This window comes from Zeugodacus cucurbitae, chromosome X, assembly GCF_028554725.1.
Source record: "Zeugodacus cucurbitae isolate PBARC_wt_2022May chromosome X, idZeuCucr1.2, whole genome shotgun sequence".
NCBI classification, from domain to species: domain Eukaryota; kingdom Metazoa; phylum Arthropoda; class Insecta; order Diptera; family Tephritidae; genus Zeugodacus; species Zeugodacus cucurbitae.
This window is the reverse complement of record NC_071672.1, coordinates 32,486,301-32,503,304: the sequence shown is the minus strand read 5'-3', so window position 1 is coordinate 32,503,304 and position 17,004 is coordinate 32,486,301. Positions and strand designations below refer to the sequence as shown.

Here is a 17,004-nt window from a genome sequence, read left to right as displayed (position 1 = left end):
GTGGCATTCTTTCAGTACAGTGTATGACTAATTGAATGTAAAACCAATACATTGAAAATTATTTCTAGAAAAAATTATACATTTAATTCAAACTTCAATGTGTGTGCGTGGAAATATGAATTCACATACACTCACACTGGACATAACCTCAATTGTGCAAATAAAGAAAACACTCACCGGAAAATGAGATCAAATTAAAATTGTGAAAATTAAGTAACGCTTGGCAATTGAACTATATATATAAAAATAAAGCAATTAAAATACAATTAAAAAAGAAACACTTGGTTAACACTCACCAGAAGTATGTTCGTTCAAAATGAGAGCAAGACATAAAAGAACTCAAAGCACATAAGAAAACTGTCAACTGAATTCCAATGACAGCAAATTAATATTCTGTTCGCAATGAGAGCACGATGTAAAATTGATAAATCGTATTGAAAATACTTGATTTTGGTACAGTGTATTTACTCACAAAAAATGTCAAACTCAGGAACGGCTGCACCGATTCCAAACAAACTTCACACAAACCACCTTCTTATAGGTAGGAACGAAATCTAAAATTTTTGTGTCAATCGATTCGGCGGTTCTTGAGTTATAAGATTACCAAGGAAATGTAACTTATTTTTATATATATAGATTTCAAGTGATTTAATTTAATTTACAAAAACCTCAAAAATGATTTAATGCTTTTGCACACTTTTAATTTTAGCTTTGAATTTTTTTTGAGCACTCTACTTACAATTTTAATGCTGCGTGGTCCATTGTATTTATTTAGATTTAGTGGATATTTCTCCGTCATTCTACGATTCTGCCAGCCCCACGTTGAGCGCCACCTATTTTGTTTGATGTGCTCTTTATTGAGTCTCTTTTTGAACTGAACATACAATTCACTTACAACTATAGCTTAACCTACGCTACCGTCGCTGCACTCGCTGTAGTTATCTGTCGTAGCCGTTGGGAGTATGTTGAGTCAGCGAATTTCACGATACTTGCTGTTGGCATTGTTCTGTTAGACAGACAATACAGACTATGTAACTTGACTGCCAGCGTTTCGCGTTAACTTACATATTTGGAAATTCGATTTTTTTAATATATTCCCAGCAAGTCATGGGTACTGAAACTCCAACACATTCAAAGAAATTTTAATAACACCATCACATAAACACTCTCGTACAGCACCCTGAATGATAGAAAAACACAACCAAATTTCTCGTGTGTTAGAACAAGTTTTGTTTTGAGCTATATCATGGCAGCTTGTGAACTATTATTTTGCGTGTTTTATTCACTTCAGTGATCTGCAGACTAACTAAAATTTAAATTGTTGATCTACGCTTTTTTAAATAAGTAAAACGTAAAATATAAGTCTTCTAAAGCCGAAACATGGAATTGAAGAGGGTGGTACAGTAATACTTCATCTCAATGCCAATTCGAAGAACGCAGTAGAAGATACGCCAAGGGCGAAACCATGGAACATGTAAATAGTTGTTGAATATAATATTATAATATTGTCTTGCCTTAAATTCTAATTAATTTTCAATACAGATATTTCAAACCTCATATTCTCTATAATCTCTAATTGGTATCACTTATGCTAGCAGCGGAGAACTCTCGATGGAATAGGAACATGTGCTGCAAGCAAATCAATAACTATGGACACAAACTCCGCTACATCGAAGACATATCATTTACGCACCAGATATTAGTATGATACTCTTTCAATGTGAAATTCGTCTTGTTTCAATTATATGTAGTTGAATCGGGACTAGTTCAGGTGCAATGCCACATTTTTTATATGCAATTAAACCATTTGGCCATCTACATACATCTGACATCCATGAAGCGCGAGAGCAACAAGCACGTGTGGAATTGGGACGACATGGTTTAGGTGATTTTGTAACCGTTTATCATCGCGACGTGTGTCAACTGGCTTCTGCCAATGAGCTAGACGGCAAAGCAGAGGCAGTATTTTTGGACTTACCGGCACTTCAGTTGGCTGTATCATTAGCAGCTAAAACACAGAAATTAGAGGGTAAATTTAAATGAATGTTTGTGATCATAAAAATTTAAAAACTTCTTCCATGTTTAATTTGGAAGACTTTTTTGATTAATTTTCACCTTGTATTGAGGAATCATAACGTTGTTGTATCGCTTAACAAGAACATTGATTCACCGAAATTAGTTCAAAATAAATAAGAATATGGATGTTAAGACTAGAACGTTGCCGTGCTAGAATTTGAATTCCTGAAGCATAAGGTAATTATTACCAACATTTATGTTGTATTTTATAGAAATATTTTTTACTTTATACTTTACAGAAATTAGATGAATCTATATTCTGTAATTAAGGAAAGAACAGATCCTACAAAAACTCCTGAAGAATCCAAAAAAGTCCTCACATAATGTGCGCTGATTACACGTCCAGGGGCCCTATTCTGTAACTCGATTCGAAAATGAATTTTCTCGAATTCGAATCTTTTGAATTCTGTAACTCAATTTTCGCATTTTCAATCCTACTTTCGAATAGTGAATCCGAATAACGAATATTTGCAATTATGTAATTCGAATTTAATTGTTAAATGTGCTCGAATTTCGTATAAAATATTCGATAGCTTATGAGTTTTAGAAAGAAAATGTTTTGAAAAATTTAATAAGTTTTATTATGTTAATAAGTTTTATTACATATTATACTATGGATAATAAGTTTAAATGCAATACTATTTTTAATAGGGACTCGGCTAACGAAAGTTATTAACACAAAACAAAACAAATTTGAAATAAATGTGAAATTTATGCAATCACATCCAAATTTTGCCAAAGGTTTAAAGCTTTTCTTGTGAGTTCATAAGCTATACATTGCAATACATAATTAAAGGCTTCCTTGTAAAGTCTAAAGTAGTGTATGAAGCTATAATCCCAAATGCAAACAGTTTATAACCGAACATAATGCATATCTTCTTCTTCTTCTTGACTAGCGTAGACACCGCTTACGCGGTTATAGCCGAGTCCAAAACAGCGCGCCACGCATCTCTCCTTCTGGCAGTTTGGCGCCAATTGATTATTCCAAGCGAAGCCAGGTCCCTCTCCACCTGGTCCTTCCATCGGAGTGGAGGTCTCCCTCTTCCTCTGCTTCCACCAGCGGGTACTGCATCGAATACTTTCAGAGCTGGAGCAACTTCATCCATTCGAACAACATGTCCTAGCCAGCGTAGCCGCTGTTTTTTTATTCGCTGGACTATGTCTATGTCGTCGAATAACACATACAGCTCATCGTTCCATCGTCTGCGGTATTCGCCGTTGCCAATTCTTAAGGGACCATAAATCTTCCGCAAAACCTTTCTCTCGAAAACTCCTAGTGCCGTCTCATCGGATGTTGACATCGTCCACGCTTCTGCACCGTAAAGTAGGACGGGAATGATGAGAGACTTGTAGAGTTTGGTTTTTGTTCGTCGAGAGAGGACTTTACTTTTCAATTGCCTACTTAGTCCATAGTAGCACCTGTTATCAAGAGTGATTCTGCGTTGGATTTCCAGGCTGACATTGTTATTGCTGTTAATGCTGGTTCCCAGGTAGACGAAATTATCTACAACTTCAAAGTTATGACTGTCAACAGTGACGTGGGAGCCAAGACGCGAATGCGCTGACTGTTTGTTTGACGACAGGAGATATTTCGTCTTGTCCTCGTTCACCACCAGACCCATACGCGTCGCTTCCTTATCCAGTCTGGAGAAGGCAGAACTAACGGCGCGGGTGTTGTTTCCAATGATATCGATATCATCGGCGTACGCCAGTAGCTGTACACTCTTATAGAAGATTGTACCTTCTCTGTTTAGCTCTGCAGCTCGTATTATTTTCTCCAGCATCAGGTTAAAGAAATCACACGAGAGTGAGTCACCTTGTCTGAAACCTCGTCTGGTATCGAACGGCTCGGAGAGGTCTTTCCCGATCCTGACGGAGCTTTTGGTGTTGCTCAACGTCAGCTTACACAGCCGCATTAGTTTTGCGGGGATACCAAATTCAGACATCGCGGCATAAAGGCAGCCCCTTTTCGTGCTGTCGAAAGCAGCTGTAAAGTCGACAAAGAGATGGTGTGTGTCGATCCTATTTTCACGGATCTTCTCCAAAATTTGGCGCATGGTGAATATCTGGTCCGTTGTTGATTTTCCAGGTCTAAAGCCACACTGATAAGGTCCAATCAGTTTGTTGACGGTGGGCTTTAGTCTTTCACACAATACGCTCTACAAAACCTTATATGCGATGTTGAGGAGGCTTATCCCACGGTAATTGGCGCAAATTGTGGGGTCTCCCTTTTTGTGTATTGGGCAGAGTACACTGAGATTCCAATCGTCAGGCATGCTTTCTTCCGACCATATTCTGCAAAGAAGCTGATGCAAGCACCTTATCAGCTCTTCGCCGCCGTATTTGAATAGCTCGGCCGGTAATCCATCGGCACCCGCCGCCTTATTGTTCTTCAAGCGGGTAATTGCTATTCGAATTTCTTCACGGTCGGGCAATGGAACATCTGCTCCATCGTCGTCGATTGGGGAATCGGGTTCGCCATCTCCTGGTGTTGTACTTTCACTGCCATTCAGCAGGCTGGAGAAGTGTTCCCTCCACAAACTCAGTATACTCTGGTCATCAATAACTAGATCACCTCTGGGGGTGTGCTACGGTCTTGAAACCTTCGGTTAGTCGCCGGATCTTTTCGTAAAATTTTCGAGCATTACCCCTGTCGGCCAGCTTGTCAAGCTCTTCATACTCACGCATTTCGGCCTCTTTCTTTTTTTGTCTGCAAATGCGTCTCGCTTCCCTCTTCAGCTCTCGATATCTTTCCAGTCCCGCTAGTGTTGCGGTCGATTGCAACATTGCGAGGTAGGCAGTCTGTTTTCTCTCCACTGCGAGACGACAGCCTCATCATAAAAGCTGTTTTTTTGACTTTTCCGAAAACCAATGGTTTCGGTTACAGCTGTACGTAAGGAGTTTGATATGCCATCCCACAGTTCCCTTATACTGAGATGCTGATGAGTGCTCTCAGAGAGCAGAGGTGCAAGTCGATTAGAAAATCGTTCGGCTGTCGCTTGTGATTGCAGCTTCTCGATGTCGAACCTTCCTTGTGTTTGTTGACGTGTACGCTTTTCTACACAAAGGCGGGTGCGTATTTTAGCTGCTACAAGATAGTGGTCCGAGTCGATGTTGGGGCCACGAAGCGTACGCACATCAAAAACACTGGAGACATGTCGTTCTACACAAAGGCGGGTGCGTATTTTAGCTTCTACAAGATAGTGGTCCGAGTCGATGTTGGGGCCACGAAGCGTACGCACATCAAAAACACTGGAGACATGTCGTCCATCTATCCTAACATGATCGGTCTTGTTGCGAATGATTCGATCCCTGGACAGCCAAGTAGCTTGATGGATTTTCTTATGCTTTAATCTAGTACTACAAACGACTCGACGACGGAGTCTCTCTCCCACCACGAATCCCACACCGAATTTGCGCTCCTTTATATGGCCGCTGTAGTAGATGTCACAAGGACCCACCTTCTTCCGTCCATGTCCCGTCCATCGCATTTCTTGGATTGCGGTGATCTCAGCCTTTACTCTTACGAGGACATCAACCAGGTGAGCAGAGGCACCTTCCCAATTAAGGATCCGGACATTCCAGGTGCATGCCCTTAATTCGTAGTCCTTTAATCGTTTGCAGTGGTCGTCATCAAAATTGGGGTCTCTCATCCGAGGCTATTGCTTCCTTTTCATTGGGGGGGTGTTTTTATGTGGTGGGTCCCAAACCCTACGCACAACCGCATAAGCGGGTTTCGCCTTCTCACTTTAGCTCGCCTACAAACGTATGTCTGTTGGCTACCCAGAGGCTACTTGGTCTAAGACTGGAAGTCGTGAGCTGCTTGAGCCATATGTAAAAGAATCGTTCCTGGCCACTCCCAAGTGAATGACAGTCAGAAACTTTCCTCACTTACGTGAACTTCTACCTGACTCCATCCTCCATATCATCGGCGTACGCCAGGAGCTGTATAGACTTATAGAAGATTGTACATTCTCTATTTAGCTCTGCGGCTCATATTAATTTTTTTAAAGAAGTCGTACAATAGTGACTGAAATCTCGTTTGGTATCTAACGGCTCGGAGAGGTCCTTCCCAATCATGACGGAGCTTTTGGTGTTGCTCAACGTCAACTTACACAGCCGTATTAGTTTTGCGGGGATACCAAATTCAGACATCGCGGCATAAAGGCAGCTCTTTTTCGTGCAGTCGAAAGCAGCTTTTAAATCGACAAAAAGGTGGTGTGTGTCGTTCCTTTTTTCATGGGTCTTCTCCAAGATTTCGCGCATGGTGAATATCTGGTCAGTTGTGGATTTTCCAGGTCTAAAGCCACACTGATAAGGTCCAATCACTTTGTTGACTGTGGGCTTCAGTCTTTTACACAGTAAACTCGATAAAACCTTAAAGGCGATATTTAGGAGGCTTATCCCACGGTAATTGGCACAGATTGTGGGATTTCCTTTTTTATGGATTGGGCAGAGCACACTGAGATTCCAATCGTCAGGCATGCTTTCTGCCGACCATATTCTGCAAAGAAGCTGAAGCATGCACCTTATCAGTTCTTCGCCGCCGTATTTGAATAGCTCGCCGGTAATCTATCGGCCCCCGCTGCTTTGTTGTTTTTCAATCGGGTAATTGCTATTGCTAATTTCTTCATGGTCGGGTAATGGAACATCTGTTCCATCGTCATCGATTGGGGGATCGGGTTCGCCAACTCCCGGTGTTGTACTTTCACTGCCATTCAGTAGGTCGGAGAAGTGTTCCTTCCATAATCCCAGTATGCCCTGGACATCGGTTACCAGATTACCACCTTGGTCTCTGTATGATTATGCTCCGGTCTTGAAACCTTCGTTAAGTCGCTTAATTTTTTCATAAAATTTCGAGCATTACCTCTGTCTGCCAGCTTCTCTAGCTCTTCATACTCACGCATTTCGGCCTCTTTCTTTTTTGTCTGCAAGTGCGTCTCACTTCCCTCTTCAGCTCTCGGTATCAATCCCATTCCCCACGTGTTGTGGTCGTTTGCAACGTTGCGAGGTAGGCAGTCTGTTTTCTCTCCGCTACGGACGAGACGGCAATCCGCATCGTACCAGCTAGTTTTTTGTCGTTGCCGAAATCCAATTGTGGAGCAAGGTGAACGAAGGAAGACTTCTCAGAGGTCTCCAGTGAAGAGAACATCACCCCCTGAGATGAAAAATGTGACCACCGCCACCAACACTGAGATGGAGGTTGAGACAGATGCGGACTCTGAGTCTATAGCTCAAGAGAACCGCGAGGTAAGGAGGGCGAAAAGAATAGTGCTCTCCTGAGGTTGGAGCATCGCGTTCTACCAAGAAACTGAGAGACTTCTTCTTCAATAGAGAAACGAAAAACGCCCGAAAAGTCACAGAATCTCGTCGAGCAGAGCAAGAAGCAAGGCTGGTAGGCAGTGCAGTCGAGAAAGAACAAGAGGAAGGAGCGCAAGAAAAATCTTGCAGTGCCTCAACTGAAGCCGAACCAGAAGAAGCCAAGAAGATCAGTGATGAGACCGGAAGCACTTATCATCCGCCCAACGGACAAAGATAAGTATTCCGACATTCTAAAACGAATCAAGACGGCAGTACCCGCTAACCAGGTCGGTGACACAGTCGACAAAATTCGGAAGACTTTCACACTGTCGAAAGGCAGTGCGGACATAAGCAAAACACTGCATAAGACTATTACAGAAATACTGCAGGATGACGCTAAAATCTTTAGTACAGGACCTGAAAAAGATCTAGAGATACGTGACATTTGTGGCAGAACTGCAGAAGCGATCAAAATCCGTAAAACTTTTAGAGGCACACAGACTGCGTCGGTCACGCTGACAGCAGCAACAGCGCAGAAAGTAGTAGGAGAATACGGCAAGAAAAGGATCGGCTGGGTAAACTGCCATATTATAACATTGGTAAGGCCAGTCCAATGCTATAAATGCTGGCACTTCGGACACCGTGCTGTTCAGTGTAAAAGTGATAAAGACCGATCCAAACTCTGCATCAAGTGCGTAGAAGAGGTTCACAAACTTACCGAGTGCAATAAGCCTGCCAAATGTGCACTGTGTGCTGATTACCCCGGCGTAGAGAAGGTCGCCCACCTTGCCGGCTCAAATAGATGCCCAGTATACCAGGAGGCACTCAAGAAGATAGCGAACAGTCGGAAATGAGAATACTACAGCTAAACATAAACTATTGCGAGGCTGCGCATGATCTGCTCATGCAGACGGTACGTCAACTCAAGCTCGACCTTGTGCTTTTATCAGAGCCGTATAAACACCTCATCGGTCAGCCATGGAAAACTGACAGTACTACCAAAGCTCTCATATGGTCATGTGGCAAGCTCCCTTTCCAGAGAGGAGTTTTGCCTTTGCTACACTAGAAAAACTAGGTAAAAGCATCAAAAACTGGAAGGTGTTGAACATCTATACTGCCAGTGACCATCCTGCGATACTCTGGGAAATATCAACTGTCCAGTACCACGAGAGATCTATTAAGCAACCTAAAGAGTGTCATAGAAAGAGAAGAATATCTCAGCGTGGCTATCAACGACCTAACTCTGCAGTGCTGATAGCAGAGTACAAAAAAGCTCGTCGTGAACTTAATAAGGCCATAAAAGAGAGCAAAGGCAGATGCCGGAAAGAGCCTTATAAGGTGGTCATGACCCACTTGAAGAAACAACAAATGCCGCCACCTACGTGTCCTCAACTCCTTTAGAAAATCGTCACTGCACTGTTTCCACAGCAACACAGTTTCGATTATCAGTTAACGCCATGCGAACTGGACGACGTTCCACCTGTCACTGAAGAAGAATTGCTGGATGCCTGTAATCGTGTAGGAAATAATAAAGCGCCGGGATTGGACGGAATCCCTAATATAGCCTTGAAGATCATCATAAAGGCAGCACCAACATTATTTCTAAATGCTTACAATGCATGCCCCAAGGAGGGGATTTTTCTTCGGAAGTGGAAACAGCAACGATTGGTACTGTTACCTAAAGGGAAGAAACCACCAGAAGAACCGTCATCTCACCTACCACTCTGCATACTAGATACAGCGGGTAAGATATTCGAGCGCATATTCCATCAACGAATAGATACCGTAATCGACCCACTCCTGGCAGACAACCAGTATGGATTCCGGAAAGGATCCTCTGGTTGTTAATACGGCCAAGAAAGCAATCGCAGGAAATAGATGGAAGGGTGGAACGAAGAAGTACTGCCTGGTGGCCGCCTTTGACATCAGAAATGCTTTCAATTCCGCTAACTGGGACTGCATCATGCAAGCTCTCGAAGAAAAGAGCGTGCCAGCATATCTGCGCAAACTAGTGATTAGCTATTTTATAGATAGAGTGCTGAAATACGACACGAAGAACGGCACAAAAGAGTATGATACAACCGGTGGTGTTCGGCAGGGCTCTGTTCTCGGTCCACTCCTGTAGAATATTATGTACGACTGGCTTCTGAGATTAAAGCTTCCAAGATGTGTCAAACTAGTAGCATATGCGGATGATGTGTCCGCAGTTATCGTCGCCAAACACCTGGACGAGATTCACCACCTGTTTGAAATCACTTTCAAGAACATCAACCAGTGGATGGATTCAGTGAACCAACAACTGGCCAAGCATAAAACCGAAGCAGTACTCATTACTAGCAGAAAAGGGTTAGATACCATCAAGCTGAAAGTCGGGGATAAAGAAATCACATCACAACCTTATATTCGATATCTGGGAGTGATGCTTGATGCCTGACTCAACTTTAAGCAGTAAGTGGAACACGTCCGTAATAAGAGCTAGTCTCGCACGATTGATGCCGAACGTCGGTATCGGTAGTCACATCGGTGCTTACCTACGGAATATCCATCTGGGCTGACGCACTAGAGACGCAAGATTCGTGGAGAAATGCTGGACCGATATATCGTATGAGCGCACTACGAGTTGCAAGTGCCTTCCGCACAGTTTCGGAGGAAGCAGTGTGTGTTATTTCTGGAACTCTACCTCATCGAGTGCTAGCTGGGGAAAACTTTAGTATACCGTCCCACGATTTCGGGGTTAAAATGGATATGGGCGGATAGAGGAGGATCTCCAGATTACGAATATATATAATTATTGCCGCCGCAAACTTATAGTTTCTGAGATATTTGCAATTAAAGATATAAAATTAACAATTTTTAACTCGTTATTTCTCACTGTATATTAAAGTTTTCACATATATTTTGCACTTTAAATATATTTATACTTCATTAATTTGTTTCTACATATTTATTTTTAACAAATTATATCAAAATTTGCTGTAAATAAACATTTAACTGTATGCACAATTCTGTTTATTTGTAAAATAACAAAACGGTTGAAAGATGACATAACATAAGTGTTGCCACATGCATCGATTAAAAATAATCAAAATGAATAAAATTCCCAAAATGAAGAAATCAAATACCCAATAAATAGTTATTAAGTAAACATTCTAACTACAAAAAAATACCAAGGTTTCACAAAGTGTATTTAATTGTTTCAAGCAACTTTACAATGGATCATCGTGGTTGTTCGCAATATTTTTTCTCCATGTATACTCCATAATGAAGTCCGTAAAGTTTTCGGGGATTTTGTAATTGTCCCGCACAAAAAATCTCTTTATTACGCGCCACTGGATTGGGTGTGGGTTCCATCCTTTGCCGTGACCAGATAGGCAGTCGTACGCCTTCCAACAATCTGTGTGTATTGTTGTACCCTGGGCCACATGTTTCCCTTAATATGAGCACCTCCGGGGATCTGACATTCTCCGGACAAACTTCCAGACGGAGATCGTCACTTCCATCTTCCACCATACCCAACACCCAGTGGCCTTCTACTCTTCTAACTAAAAAGATGGGAAAATATAAGTATTAAATTAAACAAATATACATATATAATTACCTTTATTATATTTTAGTTTTCCAAATTTATTCTCGTCAATTTGTACAACTTTACCAGAGCCGCAAATTTTACCCACCGCTAATGACAATGCCTCGCTTTCGGCAAAAGAAATACATTTTTCTTTTGTATTAAAGGTTTGAATGATCCTGCCGATATTCCACATATTTCGAATTTCAGCCGCAGTGAGTACGTTAGTCCTCCTAACAACTCGGCTGGTAGATTGCTCTTCGAAATCTATAGAAAATTGTTTAATAATTTTAATAATTTAAAATCTATAACAAAATACCTGCACAAATTTTAATAAATAAAAATTGCACGATCACTTGCTTTCACTTTCAATAGTTCACTTTGAATTACCAAATACGAAATTATTAGCACAACCGAAAAAAAGAAACGGTATTTTTTTTTCAAAGTAACTGTAATCATTTTCCGTTAAAGAAAATGAATTAATAAAGAGAGAGAGATATACCCTTTATGACAATAATACTTTTTTGGTTAAACTATTTTCTGCAGAGGCGGCCTTCGGCCGCGCTCCAAAAAAATAACCCTGGTCGAGCCAACACCGGGGATTATCAAAGAGGTGGAACAACAAGTTCTTCCGCGTAGAACTACTTTTTGCAGAGGCAGCCTTCGGCCGCGCTTCAAAAAAATAACCCTGGTCGAACCAACACCGGATATTATCAAAATATGGGAAATAATAAAATAATTTACATTACACATTACATGCATTATGTTTATTGTATTTGGGGTATAATCTTTCTATTTCATTATTGTGATTCTTATAATTCGTTTACAAAATATGTGACATGGTAACACCTATTTTGTGTCAGAATGCAACCCTTTTATATTGTAAAAATAAACAAAATTGTGCAAAAAGTCAAATGTTTATTTACAGCATATTTTAATATAATTAGTTAAAAATAAATATGTATAAACAAATGTGTGAAGTGTAAATATATTTAAAGTGCAAAATATATGTGGAAAATTCAATATACAGTGAGAAATAACGAGTTAAAAATTATTACTTTTAAATCTTAAATTGCAAATATCTCAGAAACTATAAGTTTGCGGCGGCAATAATTATAAATATTCGTAATCTGGAGATCCTCCTCTATCCGCCCATATCCATTTTAACCCCGAAATCGTGGGACGGTATACTAAAGCCGACCCGCTAGCTGAGGAAAGACGGAATCTTTACCATCGAAAGAAGTCAACCACACTGAGCGCTGAGGAACGGAGGGGAGAAGAACGACGGAAGAGCATCGCACGTTGGCATCTTCAATGGGATGCTGCAGAGAAGGGTAGGTGGACCCATCGTCTCATACCACGGATTGATGTGTGGCTGAACCGTAGTCACTGAGAAGTCAACTATTATCTCACGCAGATGTTATCAGGACATGGTTGTTTCCGGGCTTACCTTTACCGTTTTAAGCACGATAATTCCCCGGAGTGCCCGTCCTGCCCAGAAATAATTGAGGATGCGGAGGATGTTTTCTTTGAGTGCCCACGATTTAATCCACAGCGTGATCCACTCGAGAATAGCTTACATCAGAGTATCCAACTAGAGACAGTTATAGAAATAATATTGTCATCAAGAGCCTCTTGGTACGCTATCAGCACATTTGCAACAGAAGTCCTCATAGACTTGCGTTCCATCGAAAGAAAAAGAGAAAATGACATCAACTAGATGAAAGAAGTAATAACATCGTAGCTATCAGAAGGAAGAGCAGTAGGATTTACCCCCACGAAGTAATGCCCAACGGCGGATACCGTGGGGGATCAAAGTCAGAGGATAGCGGAGGTTTTAGTCGGTAGTACCATTACCACGTCACCTTAAGTTTATATTTGAGTCCGATATACCCGGCAAAACATCTAAACACGAGATCCATAAAAAAAAAAAATATAAAATATATAAAAAAACCCATCAAAATAGATATATAAAAAAACCCATCAAAATAGATGAAATAATAACCATGCCCACAAATCATCTGAGACATCTTGGGTCACGTGTTTCTTGGCATCATTCAAAGGTATTGTAGATTTGCAATATCGGACCATTAACCTCTTCATTGCCTTATCCTATATATCTTGTTATATCCTGTGCCAGGATACAAATTTTAAATTTTAATCACTTCATATTTGAGTTAAGATAATAATATATCTAATATAGCTATACTAAAAAATGTTAGCTCCGCCCATTTTAGTTCTGGTCTGAGAGTGCTAAAGTACTGTAACTCAACCATGAATAAAGTTATGGAACCAAAATGCGGTACTGAGGATCACACTTGGGAGAGGCATATTTGGATGAAATTTTTGTGGGAGAGGGCGTTTTTGTAAATATCTCACAAGCTACGACTACACATACAAAGAGAGCTTTAAATCAGTAAGGAACCACCAAAAACATTAAATTTCGTGGTAAAGATAGCAGAGAAGTGTTACACAAATGAATACAAAATTAGATATGGGTGTGACTACGCGCACTTATAGGTTAAAATCAAAATCTCAGAAGCTACTTGATCAATTTTAGCCAATTTGGAATACTTTCACCATATCTCAATTACAATATATAAGTTAAGTACTGCATTTCTAGTGTGGCATAGCCCTTATAAAAATTTATGAAATAGGACTATAACTTTTTAAGGCCCCAGATATTGAACATGAGGACCTCAAAGCTAGCGAACAAATTTTTACATATCTACCACATTCATTCTACCAAAATCCCAAATGAGAATTTAATAACAAAATCATTAATTATATTTCATATTTATTTAAAATATCATGGTATTTAGGTGTTTATTATTATATTTACTTTATAAATGTATTATCGTACTACACTATATACATACATATGTAAACGTATTGAATATTTGAACAATTTTTGCTATCTGACAAAGGCTGGAGGAAGAGTGGCAAATATCACATACCCCGAGCGGCCTGGAAGTGTAAGCTGCGCATATTATGTGAGGACTATTTTGGGTTCTTTAGGAGTTTTTATAAGATCTGTTCTTTCATTAATTTCACTAGTACTAGATTCATCTGGGAGGAGGGTTTCTATAAAATATAAAGTAAAATTTGAATTTTTATAAAGTTTGTTGTTGTTGTAGTTGTTGTAGTAACGGTTATCTATCCCTGCCTAAAAAGAAGAGCTTAAGTCTAGTTGTCGTCGAAATCATCTAACGGGAGGCCCAGGAAACGTGCTGTTTCGACAGGGTTGGACCAAAGGGAAAGGGGTGTTAGATGAGTAGGGTTCATTGGGCATACAAAGAGGTGGTTAGAGTCATGCGGGGACTCGTTGCATGCGGGACATGTATTTTGTATGTCGGGGTTCAGTCTGGATAAGTAGGAGTTTAACCTGCTACAATATCCAGATCGAAGCTGCGCAAGGGTCACTCCGGTTTCACGTGGCAACTCGAGCTCTTCGTCTGCTATAGGTGGTGGTTTGGTTCCAAGGACGCCATTCACCGGAAGGGAGTCAATGAAGGTGTTGATAGCTCCACTGTGAATGGCGTTTAGAGCGTGTCTAAAACTGTTTGCGTCCGCAGTTTGGTCGGTATAGGGGTTTAGTTCGTCGACGTATTGTAGGAGCGATCTCTTGATGTACCTAGGGGGCGGTTCTGCTTCCAGCAAGTGACTACAAAGGTGATTTCTACGAAAACACCCAAGTAGAAACTGCTTGGTAAGCAGTTCATTATGCTCCTTAATAGGCAGCATAATGGCCTCACTATGAAGGTGTATCATTGGTGACATCAAGAGACATCCTGTTGCTGTTCGGAATGCAGTGTTCTGGCACGTCTGTAGCTTCTTCTGCTGCGTGTCACTGCATCCAGGTGACCATACCGGTGGTGCGTAATTTACGACCGGCCGGCCGATAGCCTTGTAAGTGGCCAGCAACGTTTCTTTGTCTTTTCCCCAAGTGCTACCGGCTAGCGACTTGAGGATTTTGTTGCGACTCTGTACTTTAGTGACTATCGCAGTCGTGTGTGGAGTGAAGGAGTGCAGACTGTCAAATGTAACTCCCAAAATTTTGGGGTTATTTACTGTCGCAATTGGTATGCCATCGACATGAATGTTAAGACTTAGTCTGTACTCCTTCGTCCAGTTGGTAAAAAGGGTCGCCGTGGATTTAGTGCGTGTGAGTGCCAGACTCCTCGCAGAGAAGAAGCGAGAAAGTTCGGGGAGGTAGCTGTTCACTTTCGAACACATGTCATCGATGCCAGTGCCCGACGTCATTATCGTACAATCATCTGCGTAGGAGGTAACGGAAATTCCCTCTGGTGGTTGAGGAAGTTTGGAAATATAGAAATTAAACAGTAACGGGGAGAGGACACCGCCCTGTGGAACCCCTTGTTTAATTTTCCTAAGTTTTGATGTTTTATCTGGGCGTTTATGACGCTAAGTGCTGTGGTGGTACTATGCACTTTACGGAAGCCGTGTTGATATTTAGCTAGGTTCAGGTGGTATGTGAGTGTCGGGAGCAGTAAGGCCTCAAGTGTCTTCACTACTGGGGAAAGGAGAGTTATCGGGCGATAGGACTCCCCTTGGTTGGCGGGTTTCCCAGGTTTCAGTAGTGAAACCACTCTTCCGATTTTCCACATATCGGGTATTTTAAGAGTGGTTAGCGACAAATTGAGTACCTTGGCGAGAAATTCTACTCCCGTTAAACCTAGGTGTTTTAACATTAAAGAATTTATTCCGTCAGGGCCAATGGCTTTGGAGGACTTGGTCTTCCTGATGACCTCCTGAACCTCCCCACTGGTGAAAACAAGTGGCGCGCCGTTGTTTCGCATTTTGCGCAGCCGTCTGTTGACACGTCTTTTAGCCTTGTCAACTTGGGGGTGCAGTATGAATTGTCGGCTAAAATAGCTCGCGCACCTCTCCGGGTCCGAGGAGGCATGGCTACCGAATCGAATTTCAACTGGGTCGTCATGTCTCCTCGGGTTTGACAGGGATTTGACGGTTGACCAGAGCTTGCTCACGGCAGTGGAAAGATTACAGGACTTCAAGAGCTCTACCCATTTCGTCCGCTTATAGTTATTTACCAGTTGTCGAATCTCCAAATTGAGATCCCTTATGCGGGGATCACAGGGATCGACCTGGCGTAAGGAGTCACGCTCATTTTCTAAAACTGCCGCTTCAGCCGGGAAATTAGGACGCATGCTAGCAATTCTTCCGGCTGGTATGAAACGAGCAGTAGCATCGGTGATCACCTTGCGGAATTGACGTTCGCCAACGATTACGTCCGTAGGAATGGGAAGAGCGGCGAAGGCATTCTCGGTGAATTCCGTGAAGCCGTCCCAGTTAGCTTTGTTAAAGTTAACATAAGTGCGGTTGTCCGCGGAAATAAAGTCAGGAGGTTTTTCAATCGAGATAATTATGGGCAGGTGGTCTGATGCAAGAGTTAGCATAGGTCGCCATGTTATGCTGTTTATCAGACCACCGCTAGCAATTGTGATGTCTGGCGAGCTGCTGCAGGTGCTCATAATTTTGGTGGGAGCTTCGTCATTCATTGTGCAGAATGTCGAATCGTCTATCTGTTCTGAAAGCTCCATCCCTCTCCGATCATTTGACAGGCAAGAATGCCAAAGATCGTGGTGCGCGTTAAAGTCGCCAAGTACCAGTCGGTTTTCACCACGAAGTAGCGCACTAATATTCGGGTGATATCCTGTTGGGCAACTTGTAACTGGGGGGATGTATATATTAAATATTTCGAGCTCGACATCGCCTGACCGTGTTGTAATATGAATGCTAGGCCACCACCACTATCTCGCTCGCGATCTTTACGTAAAACGTTGAAACCTGCACAACTCAGAAGGTCTGAGTGGCTGTTTAACTTGGTTTCTTGGACTGCAGCTATTGATATGCCTTCCCGATCCTTCCTCGATCTTGCTCTGGAGCCCGTTGCAGTTGAATTGTAAGAGTCGGGTGTGTCTTGGTGTTGCTGTCGTGGGCAGGTTGTCTGATGCAAGAGTTAGCATAGGTCGCCATTTTTTTTTTTTTTTTTTTTTTTTTTTGATTTCGAAGGGGGAATC

At 41.7% G+C, this 17,004-nt stretch overlaps 3 protein-coding genes and 1 pseudogene across 4 annotated transcripts in view; 2 read left to right on the top strand and 2 right to left on the bottom strand.

Annotated features, from left to right (window-relative positions):
* LOC105218267 (uncharacterized) overlaps positions 1 to 1,488 on the bottom strand; it is a 31,836-nt gene extending 30,348 nt beyond the window's left edge. The window contains exons 1-2 of one of the 2 annotated variants that reach the window (XM_054235689.1): positions 896 to 1,487; positions 740 to 833 (exon numbers count right to left, since the gene is read on the bottom strand). In XM_054235689.1, coding sequence (XP_054091664.1) covers positions 740 to 799 — 60 coding nt within the window. In that variant the 5' untranslated portion in view covers positions 800 to 833; positions 896 to 1,487. Of the gene's footprint in view, positions 1 to 739 lie in introns of both variants that reach the window. The other variant, XM_029044101.2, reaches the window with a different exon arrangement.
* Positions 1,359 to 7,991, top strand: LOC105218275 (tRNA (adenine(58)-N(1))-methyltransferase catalytic subunit TRMT61A-like; annotated as a pseudogene).
* On the top strand, positions 7,240 to 9,225 carry LOC114804696 (uncharacterized). Its single transcript, XM_029044096.1, has 3 exons — positions 7,240 to 7,326; positions 7,644 to 7,952; positions 8,779 to 9,225. The coding sequence occupies exons 1-3, from the start codon at positions 7,240 to 7,242 to the stop codon at positions 9,223 to 9,225; spliced, it is 843 nt and encodes a 280-aa protein (XP_028899929.1).
* A 2,697-nt stretch (positions 9,226 to 11,922) lies between these two features.
* On the bottom strand, positions 11,923 to 15,390 carry LOC128923159 (uncharacterized). Its single transcript, XM_054235697.1, has one exon. It carries the CDS (start codon positions 15,203 to 15,205, stop codon positions 14,129 to 14,131), a length of 1,077 nt encoding a protein of 358 aa, XP_054091672.1. The 5' UTR covers positions 15,206 to 15,390; the 3' UTR covers positions 11,923 to 14,128.
* Between the last annotated feature and the right edge of the window lie 1,614 nt (positions 15,391 to 17,004).

Bases quoted from the DNA above. Each gene is read 5' to 3' on its own strand.
- LOC114804696 (XM_029044096.1), top strand. From the start codon at position 7,240: ATGAAAAATGTGACCACCGCCACCAACACTGAGATGGAGGTTGAGACA. The intron at 7,327-7,643 runs GTAAGGAGGGCG...AAACGAATCAAG, and splicing joins TAGCTCAAGAGAACCGCGAG to ACGGCAGTACCCGCTAACCA. The intron at 7,953-8,778 runs GTAAACTGCCAT...CAACTCCTTTAG, and splicing joins GCAAGAAAAGGATCGGCTGG to AAAATCGTCACTGCACTGTT.
- LOC128923159 (XM_054235697.1), bottom strand. From the start codon at position 15,205: ATGACGTCGGGCACTGGCATCGATGACATGTGTTCGAAAGTGAACAGC.